At 39.2% G+C, this 21477-nt stretch overlaps 1 protein-coding gene across 6 annotated transcripts in view; it reads right to left on the reverse strand.

Moving 5' to 3' along the window:
• LOC143023023 (uncharacterized) overlaps positions 1 to 21477 on the reverse strand; it is a 29220-nt gene that overhangs the window by 4135 nt on the left and 3608 nt on the right. The window contains exons 1-5 of one of the 6 annotated variants that reach the window (XM_076181504.1): positions 19588 to 19693; positions 8350 to 8545; positions 8075 to 8226; positions 6514 to 6723; positions 2040 to 3039 (exon numbers count right to left, since the gene is read on the reverse strand). In XM_076181504.1, coding sequence (XP_076037619.1) covers positions 2040 to 3039; positions 6514 to 6723; positions 8075 to 8113 — 1249 coding nt within the window. In that variant the 5' untranslated portion in view covers positions 8114 to 8226; positions 8350 to 8545; positions 19588 to 19693. Of the gene's footprint in view, positions 1 to 2039; positions 3040 to 6513; positions 6724 to 8074; positions 8227 to 8349; positions 8546 to 14772; positions 15328 to 16759; positions 16778 to 18908; positions 19065 to 19587; positions 19694 to 21477 lie in introns of those variants that run through there. The other 5 variants (XM_076181479.1, XM_076181487.1, XM_076181493.1 and 2 more) reach the window with 5 other exon arrangements.

Consider the following 21477-nt stretch of genomic DNA (forward strand, 5'->3'; position numbering starts at 1 on the left):
CCTTCATTCATCAACAAGAAGCTAAGATTTTTTTTCCTATTTTATGCTGTGGCATGGGTTTAGGGTCGGTGTATGCATTGACATAGCCACCCCCCTTGTAAGGGGAAAAAGACCTTTTAGTGTATGTATGTATATGATGAAACACGTAGAGAATTAAACCCAAATTCCAAGGACAGCAGTTTTAGTGTGACCTTACATAATCAGTGATATAAAATCAGTTAGAAAAATCTACTTTTGTATGCATATCTCCACTCATGTCTATCATGCAGTAAGTACTTACATCAGTCGTCTAGCAAGCTTTGGGTTATTATGGCTCAGTGTTAAATCTTTCCCTAGGATGCACCCATAGCATTCCCACAAGTTTGAATAAACCCACTACTGCCTATCATATACACCAACCATTACCTAAATCACTTTCACACTATAGCAGAGGAAACACTACATGAGGCTGAAGCCTTTACTACTTGTACATCTCACTTGGACCTTTCTCAAGCAAAATTTTGTGATTGGTGGTGACTGATTCGGTTTAACCACTTCCATACGGTGACACCTACGTAGGCGTCATGAGGAGCAAGTGGGTACGCGATGATGCCAACATCGGCGTCTTGATTATATTTATTGTAGTCTTACCTACGTAACCTCTTTTCTCTCTAAACTGGCTTCATCATATTTTCTATGGTTATCAAAATTCACGAGTGAAAGAACGAACGATTGAGCACTGACTTTATTTTTTATAATGCGATTATTACGACGGAACATCGCACGTCGGGCAGCTAATGCTGCCAGACGTGTGATGTGCCCCGGAGTGAAGAGGTTAACATCACAAACTCCCCATAATAAGAGGCAAGGGCAGTGCTCCTTATAGAGGTACAGGAGTCCCTCAAATAACGCGGGGGTTAGGTTCCTGAAATTATCGTGTATGACCAAATCCGCGTATGCTGACTTTCCATATCAAATACCGAGAACCATATGTGTGTGTGTGTGTGTACACGCGTGTATGTGGTGTATGTATGTGGCGTATGTATGTGTTTGTGCGTATATACATGTGTGTGTATGTGGCGTATATGCATATGTGTATGTGGTGTATATACATATGTGTGTGTATGTGGCGTATACACATGTGTGTGTGTATGTGGCGTATGTATATGTGTGTGTATGTGGTGTATGTATGTGTGTGGCGTGTGTGTGCGTGCGTGCGTGTATGTGTCTGTGTTCACATGTACAAGTAAGCATGCATGTGCGTGTGTCTGTGTTCGTATTTGTGTGTACACGCACACGCATTCACATCATACACTGGTTGTCTAACACGTGTCTACGTGTGCGTGTATACACGTGTGTAAGCGTGTATATGTCTATTTTTGATCTCCCAAACCACCACCGCCAGTAACAACAAGAACCTCATAAGAGAAATTAAGATACGACAAGCGCAGTCATTATTAGACTTAATAGTTGTGTCCCAAACGAAAGAAACCTTACACTTCAACAGATTAGGGCGGTAAAATTTCACGATAGCACGGCATAGGTGGTGGAAGCAACAAGCTAAAGCTTGTTGGCTACCCCCTACCACCCCCAACTACCCCTCTCCTCCCCTCCCTCCCTCCTGCATCAGTACCCGTAGGTTGACACGTAACCGCAGGCAGCCACCCATGGCTATCCCCTCACCCCACACCCTTGTTTGAGCAGTTCCCAGTGTACATAATGACCGCGTTATATGAGGATCGACTGTATATGGTAAAATAGAAAACAGTCACCAAAAATGTTTGCGATGTTGCTGCGTGTGTGCGTATGCGTGCCCGACTCGGCGTGAATTTTAAAACGGTTCTCTACATTTGAGATGGTTTTGAAATAAAATCCGTGTATGATTGAATCCATGTTATTTCAAATCCGCGTTATTTGAGGGACTCCTGTACTGTACTATTAATATAGGCTTTGTTCTCACATACTGCTTCATCTCCCATATTTGTCAGCAACCATTATTTGCAACAAGATCACACCAAATGAATGGGTAAACAACAAAGTTGATATACATGAAGACTTGCCTTCTCCAATTATTTCCATCTGGGGATTTTCAGACATGTTCAATGGCTCTCTTGAAAACAGATTCCCGGCATTTCCTCTTGATTTCTTCTGCATCTTTTTCTTAAACTCCTCTTGTTTTTGCCTCTGTTTTCGCTTCCTTTCAAGCTTTTCTATGTATGATCTGTTCATAGGTGACTTTATAAGCATCTCTTCTGTAAATCCAGTAAATGAATTTGTTGCATCTGTACTATCGGCGGCAGCATTTTGTGTTACAGGAGGTTTTATTGTCTCCTTTTCCTGTTTCACTTCTTTATTTTCAAAATTGCAGTCAGATGTGTCCACAACTGAATTTGGTGGAGTTAATACTGCTACTGTACTTGGTGAGGTGAAAGAGGCCACTGAATTGGATGAAGTTTGTGGTGTCACTGAACTGGATGAAGTTTGTGGTGTCACTGAACTGGATGCAGTTTGTGGTGTCATTGAACTGGATGCAGTTTGTGGTGTCATTGAACTGGATGCAGTTTGTGGTGTCATTGAACTGGATGCAGTTTGTGGTGTCACTGAACTGGATGTGGTTTGTGGTGTCACTGAACTGGATGTGGTTTGTGGTGTTACTGCATTTGTCGGTGTCACTGGTGTCAAAGCAGATATTTTTGCAACATTTCCAACTGGTGGTACACTTGGGGATACACTTGTAGTCAAAGCTTGTGGTGCAATGGCTGAGGTAATGGCCCGAAATGTTGTAACTGAAGAACATGGTGTTGTAGTCTTGGGTGCTGAAGTTGACAGAACTGAGCCTGGGGAGTTCAAACCACTACTGACACTCTTGATTTCTTGTACTGATGCAGTCGTGACAAAAGGAGGTTCAACTTTGGGCACTGTCACACATGTGGTGGTCATGGGTATATTATTTACGGTACTATTGACAACTTTACCCTTATCTTTCACTCCTGCATTAACATTATTCAACTTCTCTGGCTTTTTTGGGCTCGAAGTAGAGCTTTTGTTCTCTAGTGCTTTCTGTATGGGGAGAAAAATATTTCATTATAATCAAGAATTCAGTCAATCTTTATCAGGCAGAAAGGATCCCTAATGTTGAATATATAACAGTTGTTGCTGCCTTAATTTCTACCAATTGAAAGCCTGCAGTGCAATGACTGAAAACAGTCCTTGGTCCCTCCCACACATTTTTCCGTGAACAAACTTTGAACTCGTTTCTGTGTTGTATTAGTGCAGGTCTGTTTCTATGATATCAGCTTACAGAAGTAGGAGATGGTTAGCCGTTTGTTGTAAAATCTCCTTATATTAAAAGGTGGTGGACATACTGTTAAGAATTATAGAGACCTTGGGCTGATCTGAAGACTATGTGTCAGCCCTATGAGGGGATTGACAGGTTTTGAAGATGGCAGAAGAGAAATAAATCTACGTTTATTTCACAAGATCACCACTTGCAGGTAACATTCATTGGTCCCACATTAATGCTGAATGAGAATGGGAAGAGCAAGTTGTTTGAGGTAAAGTTGGGGCTATGTCAAGGCTGTGCCATGTCACCATGGCTGTTCAATGTGTACATGGATGAGGTGGTTTGGGAGGTAAATGTGATGGTAATGGGCAGGGGACTGTCAATAGTTAAAAAAAAAAAAAAAAAAAAAAAAAAAAAAAAAAAAAAAAAAAAAAAAAAAAAAAAAAAAAAAAAAAAAAAAAAAAAAAAAAAAAAAAAAAAAAAAAAAAAAAAAAAAAAAAAATAGAGAAAAGTGAGAGGTGAGCCTGTTGTTGTTTGCTGATGATACTGCATTTTTGGCAGGGTTAGAGGGGTGATTAAGGCAGTTGGTGATGGAGTTTGGGAAGGTATAGGATAGGAGAAAGGTGAAGGTAAATGTGGATAAAAGTAAAGTGATGAGATGTACATGGGGAGAGGATGGCAATGAGTTAGAAGCAAGTCTTAAAGGAGAGAGGCTTGAGGAAATGGATAGTTTTAGGTATTTGGGATTGCATGTAGTGGAGGTGGAGGTAAATTGTAGATTGAAAAAAGCAAGTAAATGCCTTGGGATATTAAAAAATGTCATGAGAAACAGGCATCTAGGAACACATGCAAAGAGAATATTACATGAAGGGGTGATTGTGCTGATGACTTGGAATTTAAGAGAGACAGAAGTTTAAATGTGTTTGTGATGACATGTCTGATAGGTATGGTAGGGGTTACAAGGTTGGATAGAGTGAGAAACAAGGTGAGGAGGAGAGTGGGGGTGGAAAAGGAGATGACAGATAGAGGTGATGAAATAGTACTGGGATGGTTTGGACATATGGAATGACTGAAGAAAGGTTACTAAAAGATATGTGGAGGCCAAAAGGCAGATGGAGTAAACTTGAGGGGACAACCGAGGATGATATGGATTGGGTGAAAAGGGCTTTGAGCAAGAGGGGAATGTCTGTTGAGCAAGGAAGGGAGAAGGCAGAAGATAGGGATAAGTGGAGAAATGCTGTGTATAGATGATACTTTGATGCAAAGAAGGAAAGGGAGTAGGGAAGTGTTGTATGGATGATATTTTGATGCAGCCTGAAGAGATTTCTCCCCATCTCTATATTCTGCTTGAGGGGACGGAGAGGGGAGGTCGTCGATTAAGTGAAGCGGCCTTGTTGTGGATGTACTGTGGCTTGCTGCATTGTTTCTGACCCAGGGCAATAGGCAGGAGATAGGGGTGACCTTTCATCCACAAGAAGCTATATGAGAGGGAAAGGGTGATGGATAGAAGTGGAATGGGTGGAATTGGAATTAAGTGGGAGTGGATATGTGCCTTTTGACTTGGCTACCTCCCATATAAGGGGGAAAAGGCCCTTGGTATATAGAAAGAAAATATAAAAGGACAGGTATATCAATCAGTAATGCCACACTATGAGATGGAGATTAAATATATCCTAACACGTTTTCATTAACTATTGCCTCGAGTTTCACAGTGTGGAAAACACATAGCTCCACATGGCTAGCAACAGTCCCGAGACCCTCCCACAGATGTCTGTTGTCTTTGTTGTAATTATGTACAGTGCTACCTCTCATTAACGGACGTTAATTAGCTGTGTTTGCGGAGTTTTCGCTGTCTTTTCAGTGTTTTCGCTGTGTTTTCAGTGTTTTTGGTGCTGCTGTTTAGTGCTGTGCAATCACTATGCCACCCAAAAAACACTCCAAATCAACGGATTATTCACATCAATGGACACCGTTACCCCCCTTTTAGTCCGTTAATGAGAGGTAGTACTGTATTTACATAATTGTAGTACACAGGAAAAGTGCAACGCTTGTTGGGTCCCATCTCCTACACTCCAATCTATCATACCTAGCCTCCACTTCATATACAGTGAGTCCTCCTTATATGGTAATTCTTTATCCGGTAAATTCACAGTGACAGTATTTGGTAATTACTACCCTTGATTCTATCTACGGTAAGAAAAATTCACAGATATGGTATCCGCTTGTGTTTTGTAGGTAAAATTAGATATTTTGAAGAGGAAAGAGCAGGGAGAAGGTACGTCTGCCATAAGTCGAAACTTGGGTTCGGTATACAGTAATTTAAATTTGCGGTAAGGTTTTCAGGAACACATATGTACCGTATAACGAGGACTCACTGTACAGTTCCACCTTAATCTATATCCCTGATTTCCAATTATCACATTTAGATCTCAATTCGTGTATTGTTGTTCCAACTTCGGCTATATCAATTTAGGTGATGTAGCCCAAAGTGTAGAATGGTTTCTGTCACCAGTTGAAAGTGGTATTGGGGGAGGGGAGCTGTTACTGGTTGTCACCTTTCCATGTGGGAAAAGTGCAAGAATTACAGCTGAAGTTGACAGAGGGAGCTCTTGATCCCAGATTGGAGACACAAGTATCAGCCCCTCTGTGGTGCACCTCCTGATGGATGCAAGGAGGTTAACCACTTCCATACGGTGACGCCTACGTAGGCGGCATGAGGAGCAAGTGGGTACTCGATGATGTCGATGTCGCCATCTTGATTATATTTATTGTAGTCGTACCTACGTAATTTCCATTCTCTCTAAACTGGCTTCATCAATTTTCTATGGTTATCAAAATACATGGGTGAAAGAGAACGAACGATTGAGCACTGACTTTATTTTTTATAATGCGATTATTATGACGCAACATTGCACGTCGGGCAGCTAATGCAGCCAGATGTGAGATGTGCCCCAGAGTGAAGAGGTTAATGGATTTTGAAAATGGGCAGCTTTGTTGTCCACTTTGCAGGATCACCACAAGCAAGGACCCATCACTGGTCCTTACTGAGAGGCTTAACACAAAAGCGAAGGCTTAACAACAATTTGGTTACAAATGAATCACTAAATGAATACATAAAATGAATTCATACATAAATTAGTTCAGCCATACTGCCTGATAAAGAATGAAGGGATCTCTCAAATATATTCACCTCAAAAAATAAATTTCTTTCAGCTTTGATTCTAATTCCGACAGTAACAGGAACATCTTACCTTGGCAGAAATTCTTGTCCCTAAATGTTTTCTACGTAGTTCAGCAAGACCTGTAGATTCACTGATGAGCAAATCATCAGGTGAGATGGGAACTATTGGGGCTGGTGGTGCTTTCCCAACATATCTGAGATATTCCTTATCACTGAGACAATTGCCCATTGCATTGCCAAAGCTCTTCAGTGCTCGCTTTAAACCATCAGTGACTGCTTCCTATAAAAAAGAAATAAAGTTATCAAAACAAAGTGATGATTCAGTTAAACATTACAAACTACCCCCTATCAGAAGGCTAGGATAGTGCCCCTTTGTAGCATGGAATTTAATAAACAATGCCCTTGGTCCAACTCACTAGTGATGGGGTTTGAACCGATGCCACTCTGACCTCTGCCACAAGTAGTGACACCCTAACCTGCTCAGCCAGTGAGCATCCTCTAAATAAAGTACTAACAAATAAGATCACAACAAAATCACAGACTATTTGACAACTGGCCACACTTTCACATACAATGTAGAAAGAGCAATAAAGAAACTGAAGAACTCCTAAACTGAAAATCTGCATATATTCTCAAACATCCACCTAAACCATCCTGGCCCAAAAGCAATAAAAACCTCAAATGATATCTTCAACCACTCCTAGTTGCATAATCAAAGTCCAACTATCTAGAAAAGATCCAAACAAACCTCCAGATAACCCTGCATCCTACAGACCAATCACATTACTATCCACCACATCCACGCTGATGGAAAGATTATTTCATCACAATTAATCCTACATGTTGTTGCATCTTAATCTATGCAAGGGGATTCCTAAAGGTTTCATATGATTAGAAAATTACATTAACATAACATTCCCATACAAAATAATGGAAAAATAAGGGGATCATAGTCAGCACAGATGCATCAATTCTCAATCTTAAGAAGAAATATATATATATACATAAGAAAAAATAAGTAAATAAATAACACAAAAGATAAATATTTTGAATAATGTAAATATCAGGATCCTAGTATCTTCCATGTTTATTTAAGAAATATCAAAATCTACAGGCACCATTATCACAAAAGCCTTCCAATACACTCTACTAGGCCTCTCCATCAACTTTGTCATGTCTCCTTCACATCCATGAACACTCATAAAATATATCCTAACTTTTGCCAAAAACTATCATATGTATCACCACAAATGCTTGATCTACATAACCTCCTCCTCCTCCTCTCAACTGAAGCCACACTGCTCTTACCAAATCAATCCATCTATTCCCCTCCTAATACTCTCAATTAACATACACCTATACATATTACCAATTGCACTGAACAGAATGATCCCTCTCAAAATTACTAGGTTCAAACTTTTTTCCCTTTTCTAGTGGAGCTATACATGCACTCCTCCATTCCACTGGTTACTAGATAGCTGTGGGTCTCCTACAAGAGAAATCTAGGACAACAGGACAGTAAATCTGTAGAAAACAGGATCAATCAAAAGTTCCTTATTCTCCACTAAATTAAAATGGAGGTTACTATAGGAACTCTTTATTCAACTCTGTAATTTCAATGGGAAACATACCTTGCGTGCTTTTTCAATAGAAAGTGCTTTACTCTTCATGCCTTCAGAAACTCCATAACCAATGTCTTCATGAAACACTCCATCTTTCAATAAAACCTTCACCCTGGCACTAACTCCAACATAGTAACGTCCATTGTAATGGTCAACAAAGTCTAATGTGAAAAACAAAAAAATAACATTCAATTACTAAGGACAGTAAGGCCATCAATTGTATTTATTACTATATCATGAAATATTTCTTTTCTTTGGCACATGTAGATGCATAACCATCATACCAATTGTCTGATTGGTGACAGAGTGACTCCAGCCATTGAACCCAAAAACCTCATTTGCTAAAGAGATGAGTTTCCAGCCTTCAATGTAGGCTAACCGTTGTCCTCCTGCTCCGACACGCTGGCTGACAAATGTTGGGCCAAGTTTCTGCCGTAATATATTTTGGATGGCATTATGCTCTTCAGGGCTGAACTCCACCTATGTGAAGAAAAAGTACAAATTGAATAAACACACAAACATAATAAATTGAAATGAATTAAATAAACTGAGATGGAGATAAAGTACAAAAATAGATGTAGCTTAGATAACACTTTTTAGAGAAAAGTGAGTGTAAGAGAGACTTAGGAGTTTTAGTGAGTCCTGACCTTAAATCCAGAAAACGGTGCATTAGCACCAGGAATAAAGCTAACAGAGCACTAGGTTTCATTGCTAGGATGGTTACAAATAGAAGTGCAGAGGTAACTATCAAACTATCTAGTGTTAGTTAGACCTATCCTTGACTATGCGGTACATTTTTTGTCTCTGTCTTATAGAATGGACATCAATTCACTAGAATCAGTACAGAGAATGACCAAAATGCATGGGCTCAGAAATTTACCTTACAAAGAGAAGCTTATGAACCTTAATTTACACTCTCTGGAAAGACATAGAGTGCAGGGGGGATCTAATAGAGGTGCTCAAGTAGATCAAAGGCTTTAACAAGGGTGATGCAAACAAGGTCATCATATTAAGGCAACTGGGCAGGACTCGCAGTAATGGATTTAAATTGGACAAATTTAGATTTAAGAAGGAAATAGGAAAGAATTGGTTTACTAATAGGGTGGTCAACAAATGGAATAGACTTAGTAACCATGTAGCGAGCTCTGACACTATCAGGTGTTTTAAAAAACTGTTAGACAACTTTATGGATGGGGATGACAGGTGGTAACAAACATGGAACTACCTAGTGTAAGCCTTATCGTCTCTTGCAGTCTCCCTCATTCTTATGTTATTATAAGTTGAATAATCAATTCATTCTTCCTCATGATTTGTACATATGGTGTCTCTTTCCAAGCTGATTCTGTGTTGGCTTTGTTTTAGTGTTGGGTGGTGACACGAATCTACACCATTTAGTGCAATTCCAATGTCTCGGGAGTTACTGTCCTTGCTGAGTTTATGTCTGGATATATTCTATTTAGTATGACACTGTTTAGTATTGAAAGTAATATCTTTTATCATTTGTGTATATAGCAGTGGCAAAGGCTAATCAGTTTTTGGGATGTCTTTGACATACTTTCAAGCAGATGACAGCAGAAAAATTTCTTCTGCTATATAAGTCATCTTAAATATGCCTTTTGTGTGTGGTCCCCACACTTGAAAAGAGATGCTGATGCAGCTGAATGTCCTGAGAAGAGCAACAAAACTAGGAGGCTCTATGTAACATGCCCTATCAGCAAAGACTGGAACCACTGAAATGACCAACTCTGAAGTTCAGGAGACAAAAAACAGATGTCATACAAGTGTACAAGATTTTTGCATGGCTTGGATAAAATCTGTCGAGACACTAAGTGCACTAAATGTCCTGACAAGGATGTGTTGCATATATCCCAAAGCAGAAAAACCAAAGGAAATAGTTGGAAACTTCAAACACAAGAAGCAACAGGTCTAAGATGGAGACTTTTTCCAACCAAGGTCATAAAAATTTGTAATGAGCTTAGTGAGCTGACAGTGAAAGCAAACATTAATTTGTTCAAAAAAAGACTGCAGCAAGATTGGGAAAATCATCCGGGCATGTATAAATATCCTCTTGTATTAACTAGAAATATGACAACCACGACCCACAAATACCTCAGACTCAACACTCGGTAAGGATGATTGCTGTCTGTGACTGAGGTCATTTTAACATAGCAAACTCCCCAAATCATGATGTCCCTTAAGGCCCCTTCACACTGGTCCAATTATTGCCAACCATTGTGATACTGAATAACTCAAAAGAAAACTTTGGTTACAATATTCTAGACTTCCCTTACAATATTTCAACATTGTGGCTAACTTTTGTAAAGGTTTACTTTCTTGGTTTAACATTCAATTGTGATATTAAACCAAATCATATGTGATCTCACTAAGTGAAGATTACTCTAGAAATAATCAAATTTCAGTTTGTAGTGAGTTCAACTACAGAAACATAAATTGGGAGGAAAACAGGGTTATAGAAGGAACCCAGGGTGCAGGACAATCAAAGAAACTTCTTGGAGGCAGTAAACGATAACTTCTGGACACAAAATATGAGGGAATGGGTACTTCTATGGGAGACAAACCAAGACTTGACCTTGTATTCACAAAGACACCCACTGAGATTGAAGACATCAAGTACCTATCACCATTAGGATTAAGCAAACATGCAGTCCTGCGTTTCAATTTACTAGCAGAGTCAAAGCCAAAGGTAAAAGAGGAGTGTACATGGAGACTTAACTTGCATAATATAGACAATGAAAAGATGAGGAACTTGTTCCAGGAGGTGGATTGGGCTAGCCACATGAAGGACAGAACTGCCAGCCAGAAATGGGATATATACAGAGATCACTATGATGAAATCGTGAAGCTATGCGTCCCTACTCAGAAAAAAAAAACAGTCAACATGACCAAAGTGGATGAAAAAGACTAGAAGGATTACTGAAGAGTAAATAATACATGTGGGATAGATACAGGACACATAAGACAACAGGAAACCGCGAACTGTATAAAAGAGTAAGTAACGCAGCAACCTTGGCAACTCGGGCAGCAAAGTATGAATATGAAAAGGTGGCAATTGATGCAACAAACAACACAAAACACTTTTGGGCATATGTAAGACCAAAAACCACAGTAAAGGAAACCATTGTGAAACTGAAGACCACCAATGGATTAGACAAAGAGAACAACAAAGAGATTGCCCAGGTAATGAATAGGGCATTTAACACTGTGTTTGTGAGGGAAGACACAAGCCAAGGAAAACAACATCAAGTCAAGAGTTCTAAGGACCCAAATTGTACAACATCCACATAACTAAGGTGTCAGGAGGAAACTCTCTGAATTAAATGACAGCAAATCCCCAGGACCTGACAAGATATCACCTTATGTACTAAAACAATGTGCTGATATACTTTGTGCCCCACTTATGGACATATATGCAACATCCCTGAGGACTGGTGACATCTCACTTGACTGGAGGAAGGCCAACATATCACATCACCTATATATAAGAAAGGAACCAAGACAATCCTGCTCAATTACCAACCAGTGTCACTAACCAGCATAGCATCCAAAGTAATGGAAAAGATCATTAGGGCAAACATTACATAGCACTTCACAGATCATCCACTTATAACCGACCTGCAACAAGGATTTCAGAAATACAGGAGCTGTCTCTCAAATATGCTGTGCTATCTGGATGATTTGGTCAATGCTCTGGATTTTGGGGACTGTGTGGATGTAAATTACCTGCATTGTGAGAAAGCCTTCAACAAAGTTCTCCATGAGAGATTACTAGTCAAGCTGAGGGCTTTAGGAGTGGAAGGAATTGTTCTGGATTGGATTGGGAGCTTTCTTGCAGACAGTTGTCACAGGGTTTGCTTTTTGAAAGGAATGTTGAGACTAGCTGCCAGTGATAAGCAGAGTGCCACAGGGTTCAGTCCTGGAACTGGTCCTTTTCCTGGTGTTCATCAACAGCTTAATGACCTTGAGTCAACAGATATTTTGTTTGTGGATGACGCAAAGATTTACTGAATCCTGGAGACTGAAGAGGATTCATAGGCCATCGAATGTGACCTGGAATCCCTAGAAAAGTGGAGCAGTAAGTGGCTGGTGACATTTAACATAAATAAGTACAAGACCACGCACATAGGCCACAGCAATCAGCAAACAGACTATCAGCTGAATGGCAATAGACAAGTCAACCCAAGAAAAGGACCTTGGCACAATTGTTTCTAATTTTCTCAAGTCCTCAGCCCATGTAGTAGAAATAACAGCCAAGGCAAACAGCAAACTGGGCATTATCAAGAGGAATTTTAGTGTGCTCACCAAGGACATCGTGTTGCCACTCTGGTCTGGCCCATTGTGGACTATGGAGCCCAGTCATGATCCCCTTACTAGGCACAAAACATCCAGGCCTTTGAACAAGTACAGAGGGCAACAAAACTGGTACCGGACATTGCCCAACTGGCCTATGAGTCACTGTCATTCCCTTGGACTACAATCACTGGAATGATGAGTGTGAGGGGATATGATAGAGACCTTCAAGATCTTACAAGGCTATGAGGATATCCCCAACACAAAGTTCTTTCAGTTGAACACAAACCATCTCGGGAGCCACTCCAAGAAGCTGAACAAACCTGACCATTAGTGCACCACTTTGAAAGGGAACTGGTTTGCCCTTAGGGTCATTGGCCCTTGGAATGCACTACCAGAGAGTGTAGTAACTGCTCCATCAATAGCCACAGTCAAGGCTAGATATGATATACACATCAATCTGGGTACAGATGGCTGACAGGTTATAGACATGGGGATCACCACAAGAAGACCACTTCTTATTTCCCCACTATCTTTTCATAGTGTCTGTCCAACTCGTTGGCAGCAGGGTTTGACCTTCACTGCAAATAGCAACACTCTAACCCACTTGGCATGCCGCAAATGACAGGGTTCTGCCCTAACAGGGTTTTCTCACCTCCCACTGCATGGGAGATAGTGAGTTGCAAGTTTCCTTCTAATGTAAGCAGGTAATCACAAATAGTGTTATATAATAATAATAGTAATAATAATAATAAAGGTTCTTTCAGGGATTACTATAGCAAGTGTGGGTATTTGTGACAAGGTATGATAAAAGATTAGAGAAATGGAGATGGGACCCAATGAGCTACCCCTTTCCTTTGAATTACTATTAGGTAATACACCCTTGTGAGAAACATGTATTCCTTTTCATCACATGCCCATGATCCTCTGATAAAACTATGATATATATATATATATATATATATATATATATATATATATATATATACAAGCCGCGGGCTTCGCCGGGGGCTTGGCTGCGCAAACAGCGGCCTACGGCTGCAGCTTTCCGCGCTCTAATCCCTCGTTTTCCCCTTCGGCCTCGGGGCGGAACCCCAACACGGGATCCCCAGCACGATGAAGAACGCGAAGTAGAATGCGAAGAACGCGAAGAAAAACGCGAGGAAGAACGCGAAGAGGAACGCGAAGAATACCACCTGACCCCGACTTACCCAAGCCCTTTTTCAAGAATATTTTTAGACTTATAAATATTATATATACACACACACACACATCATAATTACAATAGATCACCTGAAGAATTGCCACCCCAGAACGTCCACCTGAAGAATCATCACCCAGGATAGCCCATTTGAAGTGTCACCCCAACCAAGGTGGGGTTAGGTTAGGCTAGATGGGGTTAGGTTAGGCTAGATGGGGTTAGGTTAGGCTAGATGGGGTTAGGTTAGGCTAGGTGGGGTTAGGTTATGCTAGGCTAGGTGGGGTTATGCTAGGCTAGGTGGGGTTATGCTAGGCTAGGTGGGGTTAGGCTAGGCTACGTGGGGTTAGGTTAGGCTACGTGGGGTTAGGTTAGGCTAGATGGGGTTAGGTTAGGCTAGATGGAGTTAGGTTAGGCTAGGTGGGGTTAGGTTAGGCTAGGTGGGGTTAGGTTAGGCTAGGTGGGGTTAGGTTAGGCTAGGCTAGGTGGGGTTAGGTTAGGCTAGGCTAGGTGGGGTTAGGTTAGGCTAGGCTAGGTGGGGTTAGGTTAGGCTAGGTGGGGTTAGGTTAGGCTAGGTGGGGTTAGGTTAGGCTAGGTGGGGTTAGGTTAGGCTAGGTGGGGTTAGGTTAGGCTAGGTGGGGTTAGGTTAGGCTAGGTGGGGTTAGGTTAGGCTAGGTGGGGTTAGGTTAGGTTAGGCTAGGTGGGGTTAGGTTAGGCTAGGCTAGGTGGGGTTAGGCTAGGTGGGGTTAGGCTAGGCTAGGTGGAGTTAGGCTAGGCTAGGTGGGGTTAGGTTAAGCTAGGTGGGGTCAGGTTAGGCTAGGTTAGGTTTAGGAATCATCACCCTGGGATATCCCACCTGAAGAACTGTCACCCCAGAATAGCCTACCAGAAGTCTGTGGTCTGGGGTGACAATTCTTCAGGTGATCCAAATGAATAAAATGAAATTTAAGTAAGTTGAACTTAAGATTCGGTTCAACATCATATTTTATTTCAGGGTTGTGTAGCCATTTGAAGATATGCAGGACTATATTTCATCCAATGGCATTAAAGGTCAACCGAGAAGGTTTTGGGCTTCTTTATTTTCTATTAATATGAAAATATAGCTTAGAAGTTAGAACACTGAAATGCACGTTTCTAGCATTTCAAAGTCTTGATTTGATCAAAATAGCATGATCGTAAAAGTGCCTGATAGCAGACGAACTTCCTATGTCGTAGTTACATTTTCCACCGCTAGGGTAACTGATGACGTCGGTAGTGTTGTTTACATTCCCGGACATGGTCACGAATTCGATGGGAATTTCACATCAAATGAAGAAGATTAATCGGATTTAGATGCCTTCTTGTGTTCCAATGTGGTTACTGTACAAGGATACATGTACGAACCAATTCAGATATACAAGACTCAACTGACGAGGAACACGTCGAGAGCGATGAATCTTCAGAGGATGAACGCCCAAAACTGGCAAGTTCGTCGGAATGCATTACTGCATGCACACCGCCAATCACACACCACACCACACCAGACGCATGATTTCGTTGGTTTGTCATCAGACGTGCGGATAAAGGTTTGAAGGCATGAAATGGTAGATCTAATACCTAGCAGATGTTGATAGGCCTGGCCCTATCTACCAGGCCCCAACCAACGAAATATTGCGTCTGGTCTGGTGTGGTGTGTGATTGGCGGTGTGCATTTATATATGTAGAGCGTGCATGCAGTAATGCATTCCGACGAATTCACCAGTCCTTATGCCCTGCTCGTTCTGGGTGTTCTTTATCTGAAGATTCATCGCTCTCGGCATGTTCTTCGTCAGTCGAGTCTTGTTTGGATATCCAAATTGGTTCGTAAATGTATCCTTAGAAGACATACAAACCCGATGAATCTTCTTCATTCGATGTGAAACTCCCATTGTGTTTGTGGCCATGTCCGAGAGTGTAAACAACACTACCGACGTCATCAGTTACCCTAGCGGTGGAAAATGTAACTATGGCATTGGAAAGTTCGTCTGCTGTCAGGCACTTTTACGATCATACTATTTTGATCAAATCAAGACTATAAAATGATAGAAACATGCATTTTTGTGTTTATACTTCTTCCAAGTTATATTTTCATACATGAAATAACAAAAAATAAAGAACCCCAACGCCTTCTCAGTTGATCTCTAAAATGTTCCATATTCTCTTGCTGCGTTCGTGACATCTCGTATGAACGTTTAAACCAGTGACGAGTAATTCGCAACACCTTCCCACTGGACCGAATAAATGGGCTGATGGACATGCATGAATAATGAAATTAATAAATTATAAAATAATAAAATCTAGGCCCACCCTGACGCCTACGTTCACTTGTTTTTGAACACCAAAATGGCGGTTAACACCATTAGATCAATGTTTTAATTTAATTATTTTCGGGGCTATTTTCGTAATTTACTTCTGAGGTCATGTTTAAAAGTTTCTCCTTTACAAACGTGGAATATGCTCGCAAATTCTTATGGTTCTGCATGATAATATCTAAATCGTACATGTCCGTGACTACATATGGCGATCGGGAATATATTACTCGTCAAACTCGAGTAAGAAGTACAAAGGGCACGTGTAACATCCTGCAAGTTATGACAGAGCAAGCTCTCGCACACTCACGCACTATGCAATGGAGTATTCATATGTACCGAATACTGATGCCCGAATATGAACGGCTACACAACAATAAAAAAAAATTCACAAATACGAAAAAATCGAAACCTACATACCCATACAGTTCTAAATTACCATGGACAATTTTAAGCACGACATGGGAAATAATCTAAGATTTAAAGTAAACAAATGCCATATGAAAATTAAATTGTAGACCCCTGAGGCAGCCATGGATTGATGTGCTACTATTATTATTATTTAAATTCTGAAAACATCCTATGGATTGAGAAAACAATACACTCATTCCCATCATTATGCACCCCAGTCTTCCTGTCCTAGTTAAAAATTTGCCAACTAGGGGATCCGAATATGACCCCCCCCCACCATCAACACCACCAATTTACAAAACTCCAATTATTTTCAAAGATAGCTAAACCAATATACTGATGGTAACCTAATTCGGTTGGGTTATGTATGAGAAGCACTTAATTAGGTTTAGCAAACCTAATTTGAACATGTTAGGTTAGGTATGTAGACTGGGGACAAAACAAAGTTACCATCTCCGTGGAATTTACAACATGACCCTGCTGTGTCACTATTGTGCCTTGTTCTGCCTAAACAGTGTGGTAGGGGGAAAGGGATGCCCCTTCACCCATGGGGTGTTGAGATGGAATGGACTCGTGTGGAAATGTATTAACCTAATTGTAGTGTTCAGTGAAGGATCAATGCTCACTTAGACCCTTCTACTTTCAAATTTGTCATATCTAGCCTCAAATTATGTACAGTTCCAATTTGATCTGTATCTTTAATTTCCAATTATATTTCATTTGAATTCATGTTTAAGAATTGGCTAGGTCATCCCCCCTTAAAAGGTGAAACATTCATTTGGTTTGTATGTGTATTATATGTACACACACAGACATTACATACAAATAGTTTGACAGTCTACCTTGAAGAATGCTCTACCTTTTCTCTTCAAAGAATACTTTATCAAAATAGGTTTTCAATTCTCTCAGCTCTTAATTTTACTCTAAATATTTAAATCCATTGGTTTCTTTTGATTCCTTTCACTGGGTTAAAATGGCCACAATCTAGTCCTAAAGACCTCTGAGTGATACATCCATATGGGGGCACTGGAGGATGTGTCCTACATTACGTGTTTGGCGAATATTCAGGCCAACAAATCTTATCTTTTTTCCTATTTGGGATCAATTGTAGAATTTCCATCCCACAATGATCAACTGCAGAATTACCTCACCAACTACATTCAAGTGTAGAATCTCCCCCCCCCCTACACACACACTGAGTTTAGGCTAGGTTGGTGAGAATATTGTTCCAATAATTAGGACTTACAGGTACAGTAGTCACAAGAAGAGCAAGTATTCAGAAATGTCAATAACCTCTTCACTTCATAACTAGTTGAAACTGGATTTAACCAGTTTTAACTAGCTACTTACATGTACCAAAGGAAATCTCAGTTTGAAAAGTATGAGCCATGATCAACTGTAGAGTGTACACTTTAGCAACACTCAATTGTACATCTCCACACCTAGTACATGTGGGGGGGGGGGGGGTTCATTTTTTTCCCCTTTGTTCTCCTTTCCAAATTATTTATCCATCCTTGTGGTCCCCTATGTTTGATGACATAATTGTTGGCACATGAATGAAAAACTCATGCCCATCATGGTTTATGTATAACAACTCTAAAATACATCATAAAATATACAAAATTAAACTTCTAAAAGTACCTTTAGACAACTATACATTATCTTCTATAATCAAGGTAACTAGATATATAGTTTTGAGTTATCCCTAGTATATTATTATATTCTTACCTGTGATTCAGTCTATATTCTTTACATTTGATCAATTCATTTGTATTGGTTGGCTTGAATTGCTTAAAGATTATTTTATAAGAAAATAAATGCAACTGAATCACTTAAAAAATTATCTTGAACCAGTAATGACTAGAACAAGTTTCAATAATATGTAAAGTATCTTTTGACATCTCATAGCTAATATATTTACAGATTTGTGGGGTTACTTTTGTATAATATACTGAAATATCACAATTGAGGATGATAACCGATACATGATCATCGACATACTTTTGCTTTAAGTTTATTCAAATTCCACTGAAAAACTCTTAATTGATTAAAGGTATTTGGGATTTAAAAGAAGAAATTTCTTAAATGTCCCACAATATCAACAGGGTTAACCAAAGTAACCTTGACCCCTTTGCTATGATGAATTCCTCTATTACCACCACTACTGTCTAGCAACAAAAGTTGGTCAGAAAGTACAAGCAGAAGCACATTCACAACTTCAACCTCCCCACCTGACTTTTATCTATGGTACTGGGTAAAACAACAACAAAAATCTTCCTAAAGACTGCAATGTTTTTCATGAAAGCTATTGTAGTTAACTAATAATGTTAATCTGTAAACAGAAATATTCCCATAAACTTAACATTTCTAATACCAAATAATCAAAACATGTTTAACATATGGGATCAGCACCATTCCCATACCCCATTAAAAGGGTGCCATAATTATGAGCTATGGAAATCAAGAAGAATGGTATAACATCAAGTTTTGTCTAGTCTCATAAACTATTTTCCTAATATGGTAAGTCAAAAACATTCACTTCTATCCAAAATTTTCCAAGTTCTTATCACTTTACCTCTGACTTATCTAAATAACTTACCATTATGCAGATTATGAAGATTGCACATTACAGTAACTGAAACACTTTTATTAGAAATCAGAGTAAGTCTAATAACTAATGACAACAGTTATTCAGCCTAGTGAGTGCTCTTGTTTGTATTAGAAACACCAATGTTGTCTATGTTCCAGTAATATTTTGACAGGGTATTTTCCATTTCCTGAATTTTTGCTATTTATGGTTATGAATAGTGATAGGCAGTGGTAAAATTCTATTTTCTAAATACATTTAAAGGTAAATCTTGAGGCTTCACAATAAAAACAATTTGATAAGTTACATAAATATCATGTATGCCATGTCTTCATCTTTTCACCAATATCAACCTCAGGTCTTATAATTCATGAAGATAATTTAATCAAAAGCATATTGGTAAAATATATAGTATTGGAATAAAAACATAACTAATAATTCACTTTAGTGCCTCCTTACAACAAAAAAAGTGACTGGGAAAGAATGAACACACTGGAAAAGGTTGATCCTGCACTTAATGTTTTCCATACAGATTATGCACTGCAACTCATTCTGTCATTGTAAATAAACAATGATGTATAAGGCTTCTTTGGATACAATTAAATATTATACCGGTAGCGAGATCAACAAATGAAAAGTAAACATATGAACAAGACAAAGGAAAACAGCCACAGGGTTCACAATTAATGACCTTGATATGTACAAATGACAAATTACTGAGAAGTTATCCTAGGTTTGATTGAAGGAATGAGGTAACCAACAGGGATGCACCCCAATGAAAGTGAGGAAAGATGGAGGATAGGAGGTGGTGGGGTGTTCACATTTTGGAGAGTAGGTGTTTCCTGTTGTCACCCTCATAATCAGTAGATAAAAAAAAAGTGATAAGCCATCTCACCATAAGATGGAAAGTCTGTAGATTTAATGTGCACACACAAAAGCTACCTCCCTTATGAAGAGGAAGAAGTCCTTGGTATATAGATGGACAAAAAATTATCCACGGGACTCTATGAGCATAGCGACATTCTTGTACACTAAAATTAGGTAAATGCACAGACACATACAGGTACATTAATTTGCAGATTAATCTGGGTAGAGTACCAGTCCAATAAATATATTTAAAGGCAAGTTTGTCCAATGGTTCCAGTGTCAAGAATTCATGAGCATGGCTCTATTGTAGTATAGTGCAATCAAATAAATACAATTTGGAAAATACACACACTGATATCCAATGAAAAAAGATATATACAAACTGATGGTCTGCACAAGCACCCCAATCCCAAATACTCTGGATAATAAACAGTGAAAGTAACCTGCTTAATCCAAAACAAATCAATGGGAGACCCAAAGAGATGTAAACTCGCCAATTTCACATTGCCTCCCAACCCCTACCCAGTAGTTATAACATGTACTTTATATTTTTGCCAACATTTGATACTTTTGTTGTAAATAATTGTCTTCAGTTCTGTCAAAAATAGATAGGTAGTAAAAGATAACAAATACTGGCAGCATTACTTCCTATTTATGATAGAATGTGTAAATATAGCAAAGGTTGGTGAAACCTAGTAAACGTTTACAGTTTTGTGACTGCCACAAGGTCACCTATAGTTCAGCAATTTTTGCTGCCAATACTGACATAGGTAAATCTTAATGCATTAAACAGAGAGAATGAAGGCTATCAAATCTTACAATATATTATTAAACCTCCCTTGTAAGGTGGTGGAGGTAGTGGTATAGGCTGGTGAAATATCTACTTCAATGTGGCAATGATCTTGCTTTCCAACTATATCATGAGGAAATTAGCTCCTTCCTTTTCACTACAAACAAAATATATTGAGTGGTAAGTGAGTAAAGGACCTAAAGATTAATTATTTAATTTGTGCCCATTCTCTCAAGAGGAGACCCCATGAGCAAAGTGCTCCAACTCCATGTACATTATACACAATCATGCATGCAAACAACACAACATACACTCTATAAAGGATTTGTGGGAAAACCCAGTTTTGGCTGTGGCATTCCTTGGGGAGACGGGACTGCTCGGACAAACAGTCTAGGGAACGACAACAACAACTCCATGTACTAAAACCAGGCAAATATACACACACACCCCACTCCCATCTATAAAAACAAGATGTCTTCCTCAGTCTATGTAAATGTTTAATTAACCTGACAAATGAACTAAAAAATACATCATGTCTTACAATCCAGAACTTTTTAGGTTACAGTATGTTTTGTTAGGTAAAGGATGTACAAACAAAACATAGTTATATACTTGACTATGGAGATATCCTCAGTAAAATAAATATACAAAATAAAATTAAAAATAAAAGAATAGAGTGTGTTTAGGTATAGTGGAAGAGTTTGTTTTCACCACTACATGATCCCTTCCATACAAGTTCACCATAATCAAGAATAAAATAAAATGAAGATAAATGAATAAAGCAAAGAAATAAATAGTAGAAGTAGAAGAAGAAGAAGAAGAAGTAGAAGAAGAAGAAGATAAAACACAAAGAAAATCCACACCCACACTTTTCTACACATAAATACAGCAGGACCTACCCCACACATAAATAGTAACTAAAAT

Source organism: Oratosquilla oratoria, chromosome 3 (assembly GCF_046742065.1).
Source record: "Oratosquilla oratoria isolate Oo_2021 chromosome 3, ASM4674206v1, whole genome shotgun sequence".
Classification (NCBI taxonomy): domain Eukaryota; kingdom Metazoa; phylum Arthropoda; class Malacostraca; order Stomatopoda; family Squillidae; genus Oratosquilla; species Oratosquilla oratoria.